At 42.4% G+C, this 24218-nt stretch overlaps 2 protein-coding genes across 10 annotated transcripts in view; one reads left to right on the forward strand and one right to left on the reverse strand.

The window, feature by feature from the left end:
- Positions 1-24218, reverse strand: part of LOC145527138 (uncharacterized) — an 86915-nt gene that overhangs the window by 11171 nt on the left and 51526 nt on the right. For 8 of the 9 annotated variants that reach the window (XR_014069529.1, XR_014069523.1, XR_014069520.1 and 5 more), the window contains one exon: positions 10112-10311. The gene's annotated coding sequence lies outside the window, so the exon portion shown is untranslated. Of the gene's footprint in view, positions 1-9681; positions 9853-10111; positions 10312-24218 lie in introns of all 9 variants that reach the window. The other variant, XR_014069519.1, reaches the window with a different exon arrangement.
- Positions 1-24218, forward strand: part of LOC145527137 (membrane-spanning 4-domains subfamily A member 5-like) — a 25654-nt gene continuing 1436 nt past the window's right edge. The window contains exons 1-4 of the mRNA XM_081544615.1: positions 1-242; positions 7630-7758; positions 10586-10642; positions 11533-11685. Of these exons, the coding sequence (XP_081400741.1) occupies positions 90-242; positions 7630-7758; positions 10586-10642; positions 11533-11685 (492 nt within the window). The 5' untranslated portion in view covers positions 1-89. The remainder of the gene's footprint in view (positions 243-7629; positions 7759-10585; positions 10643-11532; positions 11686-24218) is intronic.

Below are 24218 nucleotides of genomic sequence, written 5' to 3' on the forward strand. Positions count from 1 at the left end.
AGACAGCCTTGGTACAGAAGAACATGAGCTAGGCTGCAGCATCAACTAAGTCATTTTTTTTTTCACTTCAAAATCTCGACTACACCATCATGGATTCAAGAGCTACGCACAGTCCCGTGTTTCTAGTATTTCCTCCAGACATCACTGTGCCCGAACTTCAGTCAGGGAATGTTACAGGCACAACCTATGACTCTAGCATGCCCTTTCCAAAATTACTTGCTACAAGAATGAAAATCCTAGGGGTGAGTAAGATTTTCCCCCATGTAAATTCTACAGAGGGTGTGTTATAGGCTTAATGTTTGTCAGCCCCCAAATTTGTATTTGAAATCCTAAACTTAATGTATGGTATTCGGAGACAGGGCTTTCGGGAGGTCATTAGTTTACGATGGAGGAGCCGGCGTGAATGGGGGATTAGGGCCCTTGTAAGGAGAGGCCAGGAAGCTAGCCAGCTTTCTTTCAATAGCAGCACTCTGCGACCTGGTAGAGGACCGCCTTCAGAACCCAGCCATGCTGGGAGTCTGACCTCAGACTTTGGGTCTTCAGGACTATGAGAAATAAATTCCTGCTGTTTGTAAGCCACTCAGTCTATGGCGCTTTGTTAAAGAAGCCTGAACTAAGACAGTGGGTAAGAAGAGAAGGGGGGAGGGATATATATATGATAGGATAATGTTTATTAAATTTATTTTATTGAAGTGTAGTTTATTTATAATGTTAATTTTTACTGTGCAGCAAAGTGATTCAGTTATACATACATTCTTTTCCATATTCTTTTCTATTATGATTTATCACAGGGTACTGAATACAGCTTCCTATGCTGCAGAGTAGGACCTGGTTGTTTACTTATACTGTCTATGCTACTTTGCACCTGCGAACCCTAAACTCCCAGTCCACGCTGTCCCCACCTCCCCTCTGGAAGCCTGCTCTCTAGGTCTCTGAGCCTCTTTCTGTTCCACAGATAAATTCGTTTATGTCATATTTTAGGTTCCACGTCTAAATGATTATCATATGGTATTTGTCTTTCTCTCTCTGACTTACTTCTCTTAGTGATAATCTCTAAGTCCATCAATGTTGCTGCAAATGAAATTATTTCACTCCATTTATAGCTAAGTAATATTCCATTGTGTATATAAATCATGGCGGTGGTGGTTTAGTCGTTCAGTCATGTCTGACTCTTGTGATCCCATGGACTGTAGCCTGCCAGGCTCCTCTGTCCATGGGATTTTCCAGGCAAGAGTACTGGAGTGGGTTGCCATTTCCTTCTCCAGGGGATCTTCCTGACCCAGGGATTGGACCCAGGTCTCCTGCATTACAGGCAGATTCTTTACCAACTGAGCTACTAGGGAAGACCTGTATCTTCTCTATTTATCTGTCGATAAGACATTTAGGTTGCTTCTATGTCTTGCCTATTGAAAACAGTGCTGCTACGAACATTGCAAGGGCTTCCCTCATATCTCGCTGGTAAAGAATCTGCCTGCAATGCAGGAGACACTAGTTCGATTCCTGGGTTGAGAAGATCCACTAGAAAAGGGATAGGCTACCCACTCCAGTATTCTTGGGCTTCCCTGGTGGCTCAGCTGGTAAAGAATCCATCTGCAATGTAGAAAACCTGGGTTCGATCCCTGGGTTGGGAAGATCCCCTGGAGAAGGGAAAGGCTCCCTACTCCAGTATTCTGGCCTGGAGCATCCCATGGGCTGTATAGTCCACGGGGTCACAAAAAGTTGGACACGACTGAGTGACTTTCACTTACTGAGTGACTTTGACTTTTCATGAATATTGCAGTGCATGTACCTTTTTGAATTATAGTTTTTATGGATATATGCTCAGGAATGGGATTTCTGGATCATATGACAATATCATTTTTAAAGTTTTTTAAGGAACCTCCAGTTTTCCACTCCCATCAACTGTGTAGGAAGGTTTCCTTTTATCCACAGCCTCGCCAGCATTTATTTTTGTATATATTTTTAATGATGATCATTGTGACCAGTGTGAGGTGGTACCTTCTTGTAGTTTTTCATTTCTTAATAATTAGTAATGTTGAGCATCTTCTCATGTGCCTGTTGACCATTTGTATGTCTTCTTTGGAGACATACCTATTTATATTCTATACATTTTTTGATTGGGCTGTTTGGTTTTTTGTTGTTGAGTTGTATGAGCATTTGTATGTTTTGAATATTAAGCCTTGGTTAGCTGCATCATTTGCAAATATTTTCTCCCATTTTGTAGGTTGTCTTTTTGTTTTCTGTATTGCTGGTGACACTATGTTTTAAGATAGGAGCCAGTTCCTGGAGAAGACAATGGCAACCCACTCCAGTACTCTTGCCTGGAAAATCCCACGGACGGAGGGGCCTGGTAGGCTGCAGTCCATGGGGTCACTAGGAGTCCGACACGACTGAACGACTTCACTTTCACTTTTCACTTTCATGCATTGGAGAAGGCAATGGCAACTCACTCCAGTGTTCTTGCCTGGAGAATCCCAGAGACAGGGGAGCCTAGTGGGCTGCTGTCTATGGGGTCGCACAGAGTCGGACACGACTGAAGCGACTTAGCAGCAGCAGGCAGCAGGAGCCAGTTCCAATGTTTATGTCATTAAATTCAGTAAATGTGTATCACATTTCTATATCAATCATGTGTAAGATTCTATGGAAAGGAAAACATTAAATGAATAAGCCAAGATCCCTAGACTCTTAAAAGTCACATAGTAAAAATCCCCAACTGATTACCTGTACGATTTTTTTCCAGTCAAGTTCAGAAAAAAGAAAGGAAGGAGAAAATTGAATAGAAGTCAACAGACTAAATTCTATATCCCAGGTTGTTGAGTTCCATAGTTTCATATTTTCCCAATGAAAAAATCAAGATTCAGTTTAACAACAATGATATGGTATTTGTGTATGTGGAAAGTTTTTGCAGAAAATCTCCTTAATACCGTAAGTCTTCACCTATCCATCCATCTATCCACTTCATCAACATTAATTATCAATTATTCAGCAATCTTCCTTTCAGACAATGTGGTGATTCAGGTATGTTTGAGGCTATGAAAGTGAAAGGGTCAATAGCTCAGCAGTGTCCGACTCTTTGCAACTCCATGGACTATAGTGCACCAGGCTCCTCTGTCCATGGAATTCTCTGGGAAAGAATACTGGCGTGGTCATTCCCTTCTTCAGGAGACCTTCCCTATCTAGGGATTTAACCCAGGTCTCCTGCATTGCAGGCAGATTCTTTACTGTCTGAACCACTAGGGAAGCCATTTGAGGCTATAATATTGCCCAAATCTTAGAAAATATTCTTTCAATACCCAGACCTCTAAGAATGGAAAATAGAAATCAATATTTTTTCGGGAAAAATAAACAGATTAGTATATAAATATGGTCCACTGACATGAGGAATGGGGCCATCAGTCTAAATTGCATTAGCACCTATTCAAATGTAATGACATCCAAACTTCTGCTGAAGAGTGAAAATTATTTTTAAAATACACGTTATTAAACTACATGCAAGAAACTATGTTTAACATTACAAGGCCTATAAAAATAAACACAATCTAGTTTCTCTCACTGAGGAGAGAAAATATATGATTTAAAAGTAATAGAATGAAATAGCAAGCAGAGAGGAGGGAGGTAGAATCTTCTAGATGAAGAGAGCACGATGGACAAAAGTTCACGGTGGCATAGCTGTCGCGAATGGCAAAGGAGAGCCAGGCTTAGAGGATGTGAGAGGATTAAAAAAGGACAAAGCAAGAAACAACCAGGGTGGGTAAAAGTGAAGCTCGGTACATCCACACAATGGGATATCACGCAGCAGTAAAAAGCAGTGAGCCATCAAGCCCCAAAGGGACAAGCAGGACCTCAAGCACGCCCTGCTGAGCCAAGGCAGCGGCTCCCGGAGGCCACCGACTGTCGCGGGATGCTGACTATACGACATTCTGGAAAAGCAAAACTACAGAGACGACACCATCAGTGGCTGCCAGGAAACGAGGTGGGGAGGGGAGCGTGAAGAGGTGGAGGATGCAGGGCTTTTAGGGCAGGAAACCTGTTTTGTATAAAAGTATAAGGGTGGATACATGACATGATACATTTCCCCAAAGCCCTGGAACACCACACAAGGGAGAAGCCAGGGTAAACTGTGGTCTCTGGTTGACAGTCATGCCTGAGGTTGGTTCATCAGTTTTAACAGAAGCACCGTCTGGTGGGAGATGTTGATACTTGGGCAGGAGGCGGGGGAGGAAGGGGCTGAGGCGATACATGGAAACTCTCTGCATTTTCCACTCAATTTTTCTGTGAGGCTAAAACTACTTTTAAAAATAAAGCTTACCGTTTTAAATAAAATGGTCAGTATGGTAAATTTGATATGTACATTTTACCATGGTGTGAAAAAAATACAAAAAACTAAATACTAAGTGGTGAGGAGAAGTAACCAGGGAGGTAATTGGAGACCTAATTTCCAGGAACCCTATAAATCATCCTTACTCAGACTTTATAACATAGATAAATATTAATATTTTCCAGTCTGTAAAATCAATAAAATAACCTAAGGAGCTTTATAAAATACATACCAAGTCTCTAGACTTTGTTCTAGAACTACTTAATTACAATATTGAGGGGTTGGGGGCTGGAGAACATTTTCATCACTTCTCTGAATGAATTTGATGACCACTGTATTTCAAACAATACTGAGGAAAGTAATGGGATTGGGCTTCTCTTTTACACTGTTAAACAAGGATGTTTAACAGTTTCTGATGCAGAGAGGCCAGTTAGAAAACAATTTAATAGTTTAGACAAATGGAAGCAGCCACTAAGCTGAACCTGCTCCCCAATATCAAGCTCTCCCACGGCAGGAAGCAGTAACTGCCCCAAGACAGCCCCCCATGTAGGCCTTGAGAAGCAGAGAGGATGTGTGCCTGATGGAAGACCTCATGGCAAGGAAGGAAGAGAGAAGGGGATCAACTGCCCAACCGCAGATGGAGAAAGGCTGAGAATATTCGCACATATGCACTGACGTATGGGAGGGACTTAGGGTGCAAGAAATAGGTGCCCCAACATTGGTGACGACAGGAAAAAAGGAAAGAGCAGAAGGCAAATATTTATGATTTTGAAAACAGAGGGAAGAGGAAAGCTTGGTTACTTTCTGATTGCAGGGGGTCAAGGGACATTGGAAGAGCAGAAGATGACCTTAAGACTAAGCCTCAGAAAAAGATGACGGTAAAAACAAAGAAAGAGACGGCAGAAAGAAGACAAGGTTTAAAGGGAGAAAAAGGAACTTGGTTCTGGCGTGTTGGACGCAGAGTGGTGTGGGACACTCGAGTGGTGGTTTCTGACGGAAGCTGACACGAGTCTGGAGGCGAGGAAGACGGCGCCTTTCACAATGTACCTTTGCAAACAGCAGTTGCTATGGAAGCAAGGGGGCTTAGGGTCTGAGACGGTGGACCGGGAATAAATGAAGACAGAGGACACAGACTCATATGCCGTACACCTTCTAATCCCTGTGTCAGTCTCACCGACCAAAACACTACCCGGTGTTGTAGGGCATCACAGACGTGATGCGGAGAGAAAAAAATAGAAAAATGTAGAGAAGATGGGGGTGCTCTGGGCCCAGGGAGATGACGGTACCTCCACAGGCTCAGAGGACTGGCCACCAGCAGCAGGGTTTTCTGACTGTCCACTACTTGAGGCCAGGCTGGTATGGTGATTTATTATTGTTTTATTGGAATATAATTAGCTTCCCAGGTGAGTCAGTGGTAAAGAATCTGCCTCCCAATGCAGGAGACATGGGGCGCGGGGTTGATATCCTGGAGCAGGAAATGGCATTTTACTCCAGTTTTCTTGCCTGGAAAATCCCATGGACCTGGCAGGCTACAGTCCATGGGGTCACAAATAGTCAGACACAACTCAGCGACTGAGCACGCATGCATAACTGCTTTACAATGTTGTGTGAATTTCTGCTGTACAACCTACCATCATGAATCAGCCATATGTATACATTTCTCCCCTCCCTCTTGAGTCTTCCTCCCTTCCATTCACCTAGGTCATCACAGAGCAGCTAAGCTCCCTGCGCTATGGTGATTTAGAATTGAGTGTTTTTCAAACTTTACCATTTAGATGACAAAGACTTTGAGGTTTCTTCCCCAGCTTTACTGAGACATAATTGACATATAACATTGTGTAAATTTAAGGTGTACAATGTGATGATTTGATACCTATTGCAATACATACATATTGCAAAATGTGTATACAGTAAGGTTAGTTGTCGCTCCTTCGCCTCATACAGTTGCTGTTTTTATTGTGGGAGTGGTGCTGAGAGCACTAAAGCTTGGCTCTCATAGCAACTTTTAGGTCCACAATGCTGTATTGTTAACTACAGTCACTGTGCTGGACCCTCGATCCCCAGAACTTAAAACCAAACATTTGTTCCCTTTGACAAACATCTCCCCATTTCTCCTGCCCCCCAGTCCCTGGCAACCACCATCCTACTCTCCGTTCTTGTGAGTTTGATGTTTTTTTTAAATAATTTTATTTATTTCTGGCTGCGCTGGGTCCTCATTGCTGTGCGGGCTTTTCTCTAGCTGCGGTGAGCAGGCGCCGCTCCGCGGCCGCGGCGGGCAGGATTCAGCAGCTGTGGCTCGGTAGTCGTGGTTCCCGGCTCTAGAGCACGGGATCAATAGCTGTGGCACACAGGCTTAGTTCGTCCCCGGCATGCGGGGTCTTCCTGGACCTGGGATCAAACCCGCGTCTCCTTCGTGGGCAGGCGGGTTCTTTACCACTGAGCCACCAGGGAAACCCCGAGTTTGAAGTTTTTAGATTCAGCATATAAAGGACATAATATGGTATTTGCCTTTTCTTTTGACTTATTTCACTTGTTGTAAACAGCAGGATTTCCTTTTTTATAATTGAATAATATTCCTGTGTGTGTGTGTGTGTGTGTGTTTCTTTATCCACACATCTGCCAATGAACCTTTAGGCTGTTTCTCTGTCTTGCCTATTGTGAATAATGTTGCAATTAACTTGAGAGTATAGATAGCTCTTTGAGACAGTGATTGCGTTTCCTCTGGATACATACCCAGAGGTGGAATTCACACAGCAGTACTATTTTTCACTTTTTGAGACATCTCCATACTGTCTGCCGTAGTGATACATTCCCACCAATAGTGCACAAGGGCTCCCTTTTCCCAACATCCTCCCTAGCATTTGTTCCCTTGTCTTTTTTATAACCGCCATCCTAATAGGTGTGAAGTGACAACTATTTGTGGTCTTTATTTGCATTTCCCTGATGCTTGGAGAGTTTAAGACGCAGACTTCTCGTCTCGCCTGGAGAGTCTTTTCAGTAAGTACAGGATATGACCTGAGAGCCTGCATTTCTAATTCCCAGGTGATCCTAATGTTACCAATCCATGGACTACATTTTCAGGAGCAGTGAATTAGATCATTTTACCTCTCATCGATCACTAGACAGAGGGATCAAGAAAATATCTTTAGAAGCTTCTACTGTCATCATAAAGAAGCGTCTACTATACTTCCCTTATTTATAAAAGGGGGTAATTGCCAAATCCTTTTAACCAGAAGGAGATCATCTAAATTTTCAGAAGGAAACCCACCATTCTGATTTTTTCTCACCATGACGTCTCCCTCTATTTACAGGCTCTCCAGATCCTGTTTGGAGTGATGAACTTTTCTTTTGGAATTGTTCTCCTTTTCACCTTGGAATATCCATACCCAAGGTTTCCCTTTATATTTATTTCAGGATATCCATTCTGGAGCTCCGTTTTGGTGAGTATAAGTCAGTCAAATTCAATTTGAAGTCATGCCAACAGGGATATTAAGGAATTCTTAGTAATGAAATGATCTACATTGAGTTGTATGATATGGTTTGAAAAATTAAAATAAAATTCAACTCTGTTGAAATGATTTCCCCGTTAATTCATCAGTTACTTATATTCCATCATTGGGTCTTGAGGTTCCTTCGGGAATATTTGTTTGGGTCTTGACACTATTTGTCCATTCATTCATTCAAAATGAATTACTATAATAAGTCAGATATGGAAGACCCCTGAAGTAGGAAATGGCAACCCATTTCAGTATTCTTGCCCAGGAAATCCCATGGACAGAAGAGCCTGGTGGGCTACAGTCCATGGGGTCGTAGAGCTTTGGACACGGCTGAGCACAGCACGCGTCAGATGCATAGAGGAAGGCCATCAGGGTCCAAAGATCACTAACATATGGGCCCTCACCATGGAACACAGCATTAATTCCCTGGTGGCTCAGATGGTAAAGAGTCTGCCTACAATGTGGGAGACCCAGGTTTGATCCCTGGGTCGGGAAGATCCCCTGGAGAAGGAAATGGCAACCCACTCCAGTATTCTTGCCTGGAAAATCCAATGAATGGAGGAGCCTGGTGGACTACAGTCCATAGGATCACAAAGAGTCGGACACGACTAAGCGACTTCACTTTCACTATGGGAAACAGCATAGAGGTTTCACAAAAAATTATTAAAAATAGATTTATGACCCTGAAATTCCACCTCTAGGAATATACCCAAAGGAAATAAAAGCACTTGGTCATAAAGGTATCTGCACTCCTATGTTCACAGCAGCAATGATTACAACAGGCAAGTCATGGATGCAACCTAAATGCCCATCAGTGGACAAATGAAGAAGGTGTGGTATACCACACACACAAGGAAACATCACTCAGTCTTGTTTACAAGAAAATGACGATATTTTGCCACCTGTGACCACACGCATGAACTCTGAGGGCATTATGTCAATTGAAATGTCAGACAGAGAAAGACAAGTACCAGATGATCTTACTTATACGTGGACTCCAGAAAAGAGATCAGGGGCATGGGCAGAGGTGAGCAGGGAACTGCTCAGAATGAATCTGGTCTAAAGGCACACACTTCCAGTATGAGATATATAAATGCTAGAAGTGCAATGTGCAACATTACGACTATAGTTAACACTGCCATATGATACACAGGAAAAATTTTAAGAGAGTAAATCCTAAGAGCTCTCATCACAAGGAAATTTTTTTTCTTTCTCTTTTCCTTTATTTGATACTTATATGAGACGATGAATCGATGTTAACTAAACTTATTGTGGTAATCTTTTCATGATACATGTAAGTCGCATCATCACGCTGCATACCCTAACTTATACAGTGCTATATTTCAATTATATCTCAATAAAACTGGGTGGGGGAAGGGGCAAAGAAAAAGAATAATGCATGAGCCCTTCCTTCAAAGGGCTCTCACAACTAGCAAGAAAGAAAACATGCAAACAGGTCATTTCAAAGTAGTTGATAAATGATATCACAGAGGCACAGAAAGTGCTTATATAAGCAGAGATGAAAGATCAATTTACTCTTTAGAGAAGTGGAGAAGCAGCTAGGTCTTCTCAGATGTACCTTTGAGCTGCACAGAAGCATTTAATCACATTCAATAAGCATTATTTTAGCACCTACTCTAGTATCAGAAAATTGGCAGCGTGTGGGGATTCTGAAAAACGGCAGTCCCCGGTCTCAAGGTCTCAGCTGAGTAGTGAGTGTTAGTCACTCAGTCGTGTCCCACTCTTTGCGACCCCATGGACTGTAGCCCTCCAGGCTCTTCTGTCCATGGAAGTCTCCAGGCAAGAACACTGGAGTGGGGCTGCCCTTTCCTTCTCCAGGGGATCTTCCCCAGCCAGGGATCGAACCTGGGTCTCCTGCATCTCCTGCCTGGGCAGGCAGCTGAGTAGAGTGTTGGACAATTATCATGTGGCGTGATGAGTGATGATAAAGGACACACAAGCTCACTCTGCAGAACAGAGACAGGTTCTCCAGAGACATCGGCAGCTTGACTGACTGTTCAAGGATGAGTGGTCAATCTGGTGGGAAGGAAAGGAGTGGGGGAGGCTGGGGGTTACGGGGCAGGGCTGTCTTGCTGCACACCCAGGGAGAATCACGGGCAAGGCTTCAGGTGCGGGAGGACAGCTCCTCTGAGCACCAGGTCCAGCACAGACAGCGAGCGTGGAGGGACGGAGCTGAAGAAGCTCCGTCCACGTGACTAGAAATTTTAAAACAGATATGTTGGAATCAGATTGGAAGTTTCCACCAGATGATAACAATACACAACATACGACTCACCTCCATGGAAATTGCCAGGATTTTTCCAGAATTTCCAGCGTATTAGCTGCAACTCCAGTTATGTTCTCATCCAAGAGAACACACTGGACTGCAAACGGTTATGAAGGAGGTTTCCTGTAAGGATGGTGGAATCCAGTCTTAGTGGCTGTAAACTGATTCGACACCAGTCTCTCGTGGCATCAGAGCTGAGTCCACAACAACTATGAAAGGAAGACAGGTGAGAAAACAAAAGCCCAATAAGGTTAAAATTCTCATGTTCACGTAGGTAGGACCAAAGCAAGTTTCTAGGCCAGGATCTCACCCACTGTACACTGGGAACAATCATAGGAGGCACCAGCCCTTCTCACTGCCTTGGGGACTGTGTGCGGTAGGAAGGAGGGATGTGGAAGAAAGAGACAGCGGTCTGTTAACCCCGAGAATTCATTCACATCAGTTAAATGTGTCCGTCACTAAGATACGTATTCTCTTTAACAGTTTGTTAATTCTGGAGCCTTTCTAGTTGCACTGGAAAGAAAAACCACAGAAACTCTGGTGAGTTATATATCCTGTTTTCTAAAGAATTTTAAGTTTGAAATAAATCATTTCAGCCTTGACAATGAATTTGGAAAATCATTAAGCCAGTACAATTCCACAAACTGCCAAGTACTGACACCAATCAATGATGTTTACTTCTTTTTTCACAGAATCATAAAACACTAGTGCATTTCTAGGGCATCTAGTCAAATTCTTAGACACTGAGGCTTAATAAATGACTTGCCCATGTTACTCAATCATATGGGGGGATGGGTCTCAGTGTTCCGGTAACTTCCTCATCCATTTTCTGTAATTCAACCTTGTAAGCAGAATCTCAAAATAAATAATACAGTGTTAATGAAAGCAAACTTTTAATTTACAAGTAAGTTATAGAGTAGAGTATTTTTACTTTTCCCAAAGAAGCAAAGACATGAGATATTAATTCATAGGCCAATAAATTATTTTCAGCAAAGGACATCACCTGTGGGCTTGTAGTTTTAGAAGGAAATAAAAACTGCAAAAAAATACAAGGTTTCATTAATCATAAAATGAAATATCAATAGGCCATGATTTTTACCAGAGCATCAAAAGGCAAAGTAATGTGGCTGCCCCCTAACTGTTAACCCCTCTTTTGTCTCTGCGCTGTTTCCCGCAATTAAATGGGGGGCAACTTAGGTACAGCTTTGGGGGTATGGAAGGGTTATCACAAGTTCAGTGGATCCCCTCATTTCAGTGGACGAGGACCTGAAGCCCACAGAGGTCAAGTGAAGGCGCCTGAGGTCACACGGCCGCTCTGCGGCATCTCGAGGCTGTGATAACACCCTGCTCTCCCAGCTGCGGCTCTGTCCGCGGCTCTGTCCGCGGGCTGCGCTGGGCTGTCACCGCGTCCTGGTCTCTCTCTCTTTCAGGTGACGCTGAGCCGAATAATGAACTCTCTGAGCGCCGTGGCAGCGGCAGCTGGAATCATCCTCCTCATCATCGGCTTCCTTATAGACCGAGACTTCCTGTGCGGCTACGCGCAGGAAGTTAGTGAGTGCCGCGCAGTTACCACCCTATTCATTGTAAGTATGCTGTACTTTCAGGGCGAGGAGAAATGGATTTACTCAGGAAGGTTTATTAGCACCCGATTAGCATCAGCTAAAAAACACTGCAGACACAGGTATTGTCTTTTATTCACAAACATCTTACAGAAATCACAGTATGTGATAGACTGTTATGTCAGGCACTGTGAAATAGAAAAATGAACACATTATAACACCCACCTTTAGGAATTCACAGATAAGGAGACAAAACATGCATACCAGTAAATATAATCCAAAAGATAAAGTGATATATTAAAAGAAAAGGGTACATATAGCAATATGGTAATAGTTCAGTCCTAGATGTACATACAGTCATGTATGGAGTATTTTTATGGTATCAATTTTAATACTTAGACTGGACTTCTGATAAAACATGGTAGATAGAAAACAGGCATTTATTTCTGCTCTTTCCAAAATACCACTAAAGTTAGTGTAAAGGAATGGAAAAAAAAATATATGAATCTACATGGAGAAAAAAATAGTCAGTGAGACACTAAAATTGCTGAGAAAGCTGGAAAAGGGAGGTCCTAATAAAAGTAAAATATTTCATATGGCACATTCTAAGAAATACTGAGTATTTGTATGAATGAGGACCACAGAAAGCAAGGCAAAAGAGAAGAAAATAGACTGGTTCTGGTTATTGTTAATTGAGCTATTTGAATCAAACCTCCTCTGAAAACAAAGAAAAATGCTACATTAAAAAAAAAAAACCCACTTCAAAAACACGGAAGAGCTGAAGAGTCAACCGGAGCTCCGAGACCAATCTTTACACAAGAGCCTAATGTAAACATCTATCAGTGGGATGCCACAGACCAACAGGGCTGCTCTCCTCAAGGCCGTTTGCCAGTGTTGTCCAGGTGGAGTCTGCTTCCCAGCCTAAGTGCAGGGCAGGAGAAAGAGGCCACAGCCCAGAGGCCACTCCAAGTAGGAAGGCTTAGAAAAGATCTCCACTTTGAGATTAAGGATCTGGGTCCTTGAAAGATTACTGTACTCTTCAGGTAAGGGCAAAAAGACATACAAAATCCTCCGCCCCATAACAGCAGAGAGAACTTACTGAACAGAGTGAAAACAGAGAGAAATCTCCTTGAGGAACTGTGGCCCTATACCAGATCCCCTGACAACCTCCTCCCACCCTCCACCCCAACCAGGACGTGAACCTTTGGTTAAAATAAACTGGGTGACTCCTACACTGTTGGTGGGAATGTAAATTGTTGAAACCGCTATGGAAAACCTGGTGGCTCCATGGTAAAGAATCCGCTTCCAACGCAGGAGACGCAAGAGATGCAGGTTTGATCCCTGGGTTGGGAAGATCCCCTGGAGTAGGAAATGGCAACCCACTCCAGTATTCTTGCCTGAGAAATCCCATGGACAGAGGAGCCCGAGGAGCTACAATCCATGGGGTCGCAAAAGAGACACAACTTAGCGACTAAACACCAACAACTATGGAAAACAGTGTGGAAGTTCCTCAAAAACTAAAAGTAGAGTTTCCATATGATGCAGCAATCCCACTGCAGGCATATATCTGGAAAGAACTATGGTTCAGGAAGACACCTGTACCGCAATGTTCACAGCAGCACTGTTTACAACGGTCAAGACACGCTGGTGTTGTTGCTCAGTCTCTCAGTTATGTTCGACTTTTTGCAACCCCATGGACTGCAGCGCGCCAGGCTTCCCTGTCCTTCACTATCTCCTGGAGTTTGCTCAGACTCATGTCCACTGAGTCGATGAAGCCATCAAGACATGGAAACAACTTAAATGTCTGTTGACAGATGAATGGATAAAGAAGTTGAATGGATAAAGAAGATTTTTTATATATATATATATATATATATATATGTATTCACACACACACACACATACACACATAATGGAATATTACTCAGCCATTAAAAAGAATGAAATAATGTCATTTGCAGCAACATGGATGGACCTAGAGATTATCATACTAAGTAAAGTAAGTCAGAAAAAGAAAGACAAACACCATACGGTATCACTTTATATGTGGAATCTAAAATATGACACAAATGAACCTATCTCTGAAACAAAAACAGACTCACAGATATAGAGAACAGACTTGTGGTTGCCAAGGGGAGGGGATGGGGAGAGACGAAGAGGAGGCTGGGTTAGGAGACACGAACTATTATACACGGACAGAGAAACAGCAAGGTCTTCCTGTGTAGCACAGGGAGCTATATTCAATACCCTGTGATGAGCTAACATGGAAAACAACATGAAGAATATACATATATATAAAACAAATCACCTCACACATCAGAAACTAACACAACATTGCAAATCAACCATATTTCAATAAAAAATAAATTTAAAAACTTATAATTAAAAAGAAAACCTTAGTGAACCAAGAAAGCTCAAGCCTGAATTTTGTCTTGATATTTGCACAACTAGCATTTGCCAACAGGACAACTAAAGGTTGTTTCTTTGGGGAAGAATGTCCAACAGTCTCACAAAACTCCCACCGAATTTGGTATATTTGATATCACCCACTAGATAAATCAGAATGAATCAAATTTCATGTCAAAAATGAATACAGACGTGAGGATAAGGCATATAAAACATATAGTGAAAAAAGTCTAACAAACTTGATTAGAATTATTACAGAGGGAAGAGAAAGAGAAAGAAAAGACAGATTTTCAGGCCAATGAAAAGCACCAGCCCACATATGCAACAAGTCCAGTGGATCCCAGACACCTCAGTGCATTACAACCAACATGTAGAAAACAGAAGATAAGGATTAAAGCGACCAGTGAAGAAAGACGGATTATCTTTAAAAAGCAACAGCCGATTAGAATAATGGCCATCTTGGGAGAGATAACTACTGGAATGAATTATGACAGGGGCCTCCAGGGTGTTGGTCTATTTTATGTTCAGTATAAATGATCTAAGATCAAACCATTTTGACATTTTCTAAGTCAGACCTGTATGATTCTTCAGAGACTCATGTTCTTCAAAGATAAGATTGCTGCTTTAGTTTGCAAAATTTCATCCATTCCTACCTGGATCACCCTTTGACTAATTTTACCCCCTTGATGCGCTATAGATGCCCTTCTCTGTATTCACCTTTTTGAGATACAACTGAGACTTAAGCCTTGGAAAAGTTGATCGACTCAGTTTGTATGATCAACGGTCTTTCCTGGGAGCCTTCCTATGAAAAATTCTGCAGAAAAAAAAAGTTCAACATAGTTTTTTAAACATTTAAACGTATGATTTGATGACCTTCCATATGCTGAGTTCACCTGCGTGTCAGTTACCGTTTCCCTCCTTTCTGTACTGCAGTCCTTGGAATGACGTCACTGTATGTAGCCAACAGCAGGGCGTTAGGCTCCAACTCCTTGAGGACAGAAGATCTGTATAAATTCTTCAGAATTCTTCTCAGTGGGAGATTTGCCCTTTCTGCTTGTACTTCATTACTCACCGATGTAGTCAATAACGTATTTATGTCAGTATAAATTTCTGGGTATGTTATACTTCGGGCTGTAATCTAAAACTATTTTGTGCAAACTGTTCAATATTCGCCATGGGAAGCTCTTTCAGCTGGCTCCATGACCTCTGACACACCCCTGTAGGAGGAGCGCGTCTGTGGGTTTCAGCATTTCCATTTTTTCAGGCACTCTGGGACTCGGCAGGCTTTTCTTGCATATCCCCTGCCCCAGGCCTAGAAGAGACCAGTTCTTCAAGGAGCCCTGGTTCTTGCTACTGGAGAATCATGTTAGGAAACAAGATACGGGTTTCGACAAAGCCTAGTTTACCTTTCTTTTCCTGCTTGTACTTTCGCTGATGTATCTAAGAAACCACAGCCTAACCCCAGGTCATGAAGATGTATTTCTATGCTTTCATCTAAGAGTTTTATTGTTTTAGCTATTTAGCTGTGTGATCTATTTTGAGACAATTTTTCTGTATGATATGAGGAACCGGTTCAATTTCAATATCCTACATATTGCCCAAGCACTGCATCTGTGGAAAAGATTTGGGTTTTTAATCTATTTCCATGGTACACTTGAAAATAAATTGAGCATAAATGTAAAGGTTTATCCTGGACTCTCAGTTTTATTCCACTGATCTATATGTCTATCCTTGTGACAGAACTATGCTGTCTTTTTTTATTACGGTATAGTGGATTTACAATTTTGTGTCAGTTTTAGGTGTAGAGCAAAGTGATTCAGTGCTTTTAGGTGCAGAGCAAAGTGATTCAGTGATTATAGGCTTCCCAGGTAGCACTAGTGATGAACAATCTGCCTGCCAATGCAGGAGAACCAAGAGACACAGGTTCAATCCCTGGGTCAGAAAGAGTCCCCTGGAGTAGGAAACAGCAACCTGCTTCAGCATTCTTGTCTGGAAAGTTCCATGGAGAAAGGATCCTGGTGGGCTGCAGTCCACAGGTTCCCCTGCCCTTCACTATCTCCTAGAGTTTGTTCAAACTCATGGCCATTGAGATGGTGATGCCATCCAACCATCTCATCCTCTGTCGTCCCCTTCTCCTCCTGCCTTTAATCCTTCCCAGGATCAGGGTCTTTTCCAAGCAGTTGGCTCTTCACATCAGGTGGTCAAGGTGTAGGAGCTCCAGCTTCAGCATCAGTCCTTCCAATGAACATTCAGGACTGGTTTTCTTTAGGATGGACTGGTTGAATCTCCTTGCAGTCCAAGGGACTCTCAAGAGTCCACCAGCACCACAGTTCAAAAGCATCAATTCTTCTGGCGCTCAGCCTTCTTTATGGTCCAACTCTCACATTCGTACATGACTACTGGGAAAACCAGAGCTTTGAGACTACATGGACCTTGTCTGCAAAGTGATGTCTCTGCTTTTTAAGATGCTGTCCAGGTTTATCATAGCTCTTCTTCCAAGAAGCAAGCATCTTCTAATTTCATGGCTATAGTCACTGTCCACAGTGATTTTGGACCCAAGAAAATAAAATCTGCCACTGTTTCCATTTTTTCCCGATTTATTTGCCATGAAGTGATGGGGCCGGATGCCATGATCTTCATTTTATGAATGTTGAGTTTTAAACCAGCTTTTTCACTTTCTTTTTTCACCTTCACCAAGAGGCTTGTTAGTTCCTCTTTGCTATCTGCCATTAAGGTGATATCATCTGCATATCTGAGGTTATTGATATTTCTCTTGGCAATCTTGATTCCAGCTTATGCTTCATCCAGCCCAGCATTTCGCATGATGTACTCTGCATATGAGTTAAATAAGCAGGGTGACCACATACAGCCTTGATGAACTCCTTTCCCGATTTTGAACCAGTCCATTGTTCTATGTCCGGTTCTAACCATTGTTTCTTGACCGGCATATAGGTTTCTCAGGAGGCAGGTAAGGTGGTCTGATAGTCCCATCTCTTTAAGAATTTTCCAGTTTGTTGTGATCCACACAGTCAAAGGCTATAGTAAAGTTGTATTGCTGATCCTGTTCATGGCACCAACAGCCTTGCTGGTCACGCTGTCTGCACTGTTTGCTGAACCCAGGGTGGGCAAAGCATGAGCTAAGAGGATGGAAGAAGACTCCAGGGGCTGTAGGAACTGCAGACACATTTATTCTCTCCTGGTTGGCATGACAGCCACAACTCAGCCTCTCTCCTGGCTGACACAGCAGCCATAACGACATACACGCTGTCATTCTCCTCTCGGGGCCGACCCGATGGACGCAGCCGTGAGGCAGCCGTGATGCTGCTGCCTTGCAGGTGGAACCCAGGTATCCCTACAGCACAAAGTAGCTCACGGCCAAGCGAGTCCCTCATGGCTCGTGTGGGCAGGACTGTCAGTGATCTCAGCTGTTACATAACTATTATTTACAAAACGTGGGGTGAGAGAGTCTTCTTGGCTAATTTGCTCTCTCCCCACACTCGTCAGAGAAGCAGAAGTAGATGTTTTGCTGTAATTCCCTTGCTTTTTCTATGATTCAACAGATGTTGGCACTTTGACCTCTGGTTCTCTGAATCCAGCTTGTATATATGGAAGTTTTTGGTTCACATACTGTTGTTGAAGCTGAGCATGAAGGATTTTGAACTCTACCTTGCTAGTATGTGAAATGAGCACAATTGTGTGGGAGTTTGAACATTTTTTGGCATTGCCCTTCTTTGGGATTGGAATGAAAACTGAACTTTTCCAGTCCTTTGACAACTGCTGAGTTTTCCAAATTTGCTGGCATATTGACTGCAACACTTTAAGAGCATCATCTTTTAGGATTTTGAAAAAAAAAAAAAATATATATATATATCTCATTGTTTGATCACCAAATCATGTTCAACTCTTTCGTGATCCCATGGGCTGCAGCCTGCAAGGCTCCTCTGTCCATGTGATTTCCCAGGCAAGAATACTGGAGTGGGTTGTTATTTCCTTCTCCTGGGATCTTCCTGACCCAGAGATCAAACCCTCATCTCCTTCATTGGCAGGTGGATGCTTTACCTGAGCCACCAGAGATGCTGGTGGCTCCATATATTATCCCACGTGGCTCGGTGTTAAATCATCCACCTGCCAATGCAAGAGACTTGGGTTTGACTCCTGGGTCAGGAAGATCCCCTGGAGGAGGAACTAGCAACCCACTCCAGTATTCTTGCCTGAAAAGTCCCATGAACAGAGGAGCCTGGAGGGTTACAGTCCATGGGATCCCAAAGAGTCAGGCACAACTGAGCATGCACGCGCCTACATATATATGAAACATCTTCTTTATCCGCTCATCTGTTGATGGACATTTAAAGTGCTTCTATGTCTTGCCTGTTGGAAACAGTGCTGCAGTGAACACTGGGGTGTGTGGATCTTTTTGAACTTCAGTTTTATCTGTTAATATGCACAGGAGTGGGATCCCTGGATCATATGGTAACTCTGGTTTTAGTTTTTTAAGGAACCTTCATACTGTTTTCCATAGTGGATGCACAGTTTACATTCTCACCAACAGAAAACCACTGCGTCTTGATTACGGCAGTTTTGCAATAAGTTCTGAAAAGGGGAAGTGCAAGTTCTCAAATGTGTTTTTCTTTTTCTGAATTGTTCTAGCTGCTATGGGCCTCTGCATTTCCAAATGAATTTAGGCTCACCCAGTCAACTTTGGGGAAAAGAAAAGCCAATTGGAATTTTTATAGGCACTACATTGAATCCATAGACCAGTATCGACATCTTAACATACAAAATTGTTTGATCCACGAACCTCTTCATTTGATTAGTTCTTTAATTTCTTTGTCAGTGTCTTACAGTTTTCAGTATACAAGCTTGCACTTCTTTTGTTAAATTTATTCCTATCTTATTTTTTTCATGCTATTACAAATGGAATTAGGGGTTCCCACGTGGCATAAGTGGAAAAGAACCTACCTGCCAATGCAGGAGACTTTAGAGACATGAGTTCAACTTCTGAGTCAGGAAGGTCCCCTGGAGGAGGGCATGGCAACCACTCTCATATTCTTGCCTGGCGAATTCCATGGACAGAGGAGCCTGGAAGGTTATAGCCCATGGGGTCACAAAAAGTCGGACACAACTGAAGTGATTTAGCACACATACATGCACAAATGGAATTGCTTTCTAAATTCTATTTTTGCAATATTCATTGCAACTGTGTGGAAATACAGTTGATCTTTACATTAATAGACTATATAATCTCACTATAACTTATTATTTGTAATAGTTTTTAGAAGATTCCTTAGGATATTTTATATATAAGAACATATCATATGCAAATTCAGATAGTTTTCCTTCTCTTCCAATATGGATGCTTTTATTTCTTTTTCTGTTCAACTGCCCTGGCTAGAACATCCAGCACAATGTTGAACTGAAGTTGCAAGAGCAGACAGACATCCTTATTTTTCTCCTGTACCTCAGGAGAAAACATCTAGTCTTTCACTCTTAAGTAGAACGTTGACTGAGAACTTTTTTCTGGTTGAGGACATTCTCTTCTCTTTTTACTATGTTGAATATTTTTATAATGGGTGATAAGTTAGTTACATGCTTTTTCTCAATTTACCTATTGAGATGATTATGTGGTTTTTGTCCTTTGTTCCATTGATATGGTATATTGCATTGATTTTTTTTTATCCTAAATAAACCTCAGATTCTTGAGATAAATTCCACTTGGTCATTGTGCATAATCCTTTTTAAATGTTGTTGGATTCAGTTTCCTAGTATCTCGTTAAAGATTTTTGCATCTGTATTTATAAGAGATATTGGTCTATAGTTGTCCTTTTTTGTGATGCCTTTGATTCCGTGTCTGGTTAAAACTGGCCTTACACAATGAGCTGGGAAATATTCTCTGCTCTTATATTTTTTGGGGGAATTTGTGAAGCAATGGTATTGTCAGTAAGCATCTGGAAGAATTCACCAGCAAAGTCTTCTGGCCTTGGGCTTTTCTTTGTGAGAAGTTACACAATTACTTGTTATAGATATATTCAGTTCAGTTCAGTTCAGTTGCTCAGTTGTGTCCGACTCTTTGCGACCCCATGAATTGCAGCACGCCAGGCCTCTCTGTCCATCACCAACTCCCGGAGTCTACCCAAACCCATGTCCATCAAGTCGGTGATGCCATCCAACCATCTCATCCTCTGTCGTCCCCTTCTCCTCCCGCCCCCAATCCTACCCAGCATTAGGGTCTTTTCCAATGAGTCAACCCTTCGCATGAGGTGGCTAAAGTATTGGAGTTTCAGCTTCAACATCAGACCTTCCAATGAACACCCAGGATTGATCTCTTTTAGGATGGATTGATTGGATCTCCTTGCAGTCCAAGGGACTCTCAAGAGTCTTCTCCAACAACACAGTTCAAAAGCATCAATTCTTCGGTGCTCAGCTTTCTTCACCGTCCAACTCTCACATCCATACATGACCACTGGAAAAACCATATCCTTGACTAGACGGACTTTTGTTGGCAAAGTAATGTCTCTGCTTTTAAATATGCTATCTAGATATATTCAGATGTTCTATTTCTTCTGGGGTTAATTTCAGTAGTTTGTGTCTTTTTAGGAGTCTGTCTTTCACGTTGGCATTAGTGAATGAAGAAATATGCCAATAATTTTCAAAGATTGCCTCGGTAGTCCTGTGTGTGTAGGACCATCTACTCTAGAGCTCTGAACCAGCACAGAGGGGAGGAAGGAGGCAAGAAGACAAGCACATCACTGCCAACAGCGTCGGTCACTCCGAGCTGGGCGGGGGTAGTTTTGTCTCAATCGTCTTGAGTGGAAGCAGTTTACTGGGTGTTTCTGAGGCACTTGCATCCCCGTCTCCGAGCTGTCCTGTCTTTTGGACCATTTCCTTCCGGAGAAATGCTGGCGGAGCAGAGCCGAAGGTCAGGAAAGGCGTGGGGGGGGGGGGGGCGGTGTTAGGAAGGTCCTACCGAACAAGGGTCAAGTGTATTCTTTCTCTGGTGAAGTTTCTGAAACAACCAAACTCCTGCCTAAGGTGGCAAAGAATGATAAATAGCTGCCAAGGGAAAGTAGTCTGTATCTATTAGAGGGGAAAACTGACAAATTTATTATATAATCCATGTTCTCAAAATGGGAGTCAAATCCATTGAAATATTGATTGAAATATAACACAGAATTAATTTCTAAGGACTCAGTCAATGATTAACTGGGAAGTAAGAAGGTTTAGGCAACGGCACCCCACTCCAGTACTCTTGCCTGGAAAATCCCATGGACGGCGGAGTCTAGTAGGCTGCAATCCATGGGGTTGCTGAGAGTCAGACATGACTGAGCGACTTCACTTTCACTTTTCACTCTCATGCATTGGAGAAGGAAATGGCAACCCACTCCAGTGTTCTTGCCTGGAGAATCCCAGGGACAGGGGAGCCTGGTGGGCTTCCATCTGTGGGGTCGCACAGAGTCGGCCACGACTGAAGTGACTTAGCAGCAGCAGCAAGAAGGTTGAGGAATAGTGACAGCCTTGGAAAATCCACTCCTCCCTGCTGACATAAGGAATCAGCCGCCTCTGACAGGTGGAATTTGTCAAAAGGAATCTCTCCCACAGCAAATTTCTTATACACATATACAACTTAAAAAAAATCTTCTAATATTTTAAGGAGGAATCCAAGATAGTTGTTTCTAGAAGGGATATTGCTCAAAGAGAGCTTTTACTCATTAGTCTCTGTGGCTGGATAAGAACTATAAACCCTGAAATGACTCCTGCCCTGTGACCTACTCTTAGACACGCAGAGAAACACAGATAGAAGGCAGATGGGCAGACAGGATGGCTAGTGGCAAAGCTTTGGCAGACCTTCACTGAGAAAAAAGAAAACAAGAACAAATCTGGAGAGAGAATGAAAAAGGACTCTGGGAGAGCAGCATCTGGACAAATGAATAAACCCTGCTCAGTGAAAAGCGCTGCACTCACCTCACCAACAAGGACGGTCAAAGCCCGGCCAGGGAAGCCCTCGGGGACCAGGGACCAGAGGAGTCTCAGGACCATAATGGCGCCGGGTCTGGCTAGACCTCTCTGGGGTCTCCATGACTGTCTGGCACCTTCAAAGGTTACTAGCAAAATCTGTGACAATTAAAAGCTTAGCTTGTTAAATTTGTTAAGCAGAGGAGAGCACAGAGTCTCAGACTCAACAGGTGAAAACAGAAAAGGGTGTCAATAGGGTTTCATCCGCTGGAGTCAGTCATGAGGTGGTTTTAGGGACAGGACAGGAAACAGTTAGACTTGCAAAGCAGAAGAGTTGCCGGGACAGACGATAATCTTATTTTTGGAAAACATGAATTAACATAAAATTACCACTAAAACAGTTCTCCATGGGTTTATCTTGAACAAAATAATGAGGCTCTGAAAAGCCTTATGTTACAATCTTGAATTTAGACAGCGGTCTTTCACAGCAGACTGTGCTTCACTTTAACTATTTTCTGAGTTATTTTTCCAAATCAAGTTTTCTTTTCACTTGTCAACTCTTGGCAATCTTAACTAAAACTAAAAAAATAAATAAATAAAGATTCTGAAAATTACAAAAGGAAAAAGTAGAAGCAACTGAATGGGCAGCTAACTTTCCAAAAGCATCAATAAAAGAAGACAACAGAACAGTATCTTCAATATGCTGAATAAAATAACTGCCAACCTATAATCCATCACTATCCATTAAGATATCTTACATGAATGTGAAATAAAGAATTTTTAGAGATACAAAAATTGAGTTTGCTTCCGGTACATCCCCATTAAAGGAATAATAAAGGATGAATTCCAAACAGAAGGAAAATGATAGCACAATAAGATGCAACAAAAATAAAGAACAAAGGATAGAATAAACATGTGAACACACACAGGTGGATACTGCTTGTGTAATGCAGTAATAATAATAGTGATATACACTAGGATTAAAATAAAGCATTTAAAATGCCAGACAACATTAACATACAAGCCAAAATGGGAGCAGTGGTACTTCTGCTGTTCGTGTCTGCTGCCGGCTCTCATTTTACAGGCTTCCCTGGTGACTCAGACTGCAAAGAATCTGCCTGCAATGCAAGAGACCTGGCTTCAGTCCCTGGGTGGGGAAGATCCCCTGGAAAAGGGAATGGCTACCCACTCCAGTATTCTTGCCTGGAGAATTCCATGGACAGAGGGGTCTGGTGGGCTACAGTCCATGGGGTCGCAAACAGTCAGACACGACTGAGCGACTAACACGTTAGCTTTACCAGAGAAGAGGGTAAAGGTTTGAACAACTTTAGACTTTGGTATGTTTTAACGCTTGAAAGTGAAAAGTGAAAGTGTTAGTCCCTCAGTTCAACTGTCCGACTCTTTATAACCCCATGGACTGTAGCCCACCAGGCTCCTCTGTCCATGGAATTCTCCAGGCAAGAATACTGGAGTGGGGGGCCACTCTCTTCTCCAAAGGGATCTTCCTCACCCAGGGATCAAACCAAGTCTCCTGCATTGCAGGTGGATTCTTTACCTTCTGAGCCACCAGGGAAGCCTTGTAGCTACACAGTTGAACCTTAATATTGCAGAGAGGCTCAACAGACTGTGACTATTCAAACAATGGAATACCGATGCATGCAGCAGCATGAGTGAAATGCAATCCAGTATACTGAACAAATTCAGATACAAAATTAACAGGTAAATTTAACCAACTGTGTTAGAAATCAGAAGAGTGGTTTCCTCTGGAGGGGGGAGGGGAATTGACTAGCAAAGGACACTAGAGAACTTACTGCGTGATGAAATGTATGATTCTGATCTAGAAATCAAAACAGGGCAAAGAAAACACATTTACATTAAAACTCTGCAACGGAAAAGAATTGGAAGGATATTTTTAAAGCAGATAACAGTGAAGTTTTAAGGTTTTTATACACAAAGAGAAAATAAAAGTGACCAAAAAGTCAAGAACACAATGGAAAAAATAGACAAAAAGTTTATGAAGAAGGAACAAAACTGCAAATGTAGCAGCCAAAGACACCCAGAGGGATGCTCAAATTCACCAGTAGGGAAATGCCAAGTAAATTAACAATGGACTAGGATTTATATACACTCGATTGGCAAAAATCAGATTATAAAAGTTATCACTGGCAAGGAAATGGTGAAAAGGATGCTTTTGTGTACTT

This window comes from Giraffa tippelskirchi, chromosome 11 (genome assembly GCF_054371585.1).
Source record: "Giraffa tippelskirchi isolate mGirTip1 chromosome 11, T2T-mGirTip1v1.2.pri, whole genome shotgun sequence".
In the NCBI taxonomy this organism is placed as follows: Eukaryota; Metazoa; Chordata; class Mammalia; order Artiodactyla; family Giraffidae; genus Giraffa; species Giraffa tippelskirchi.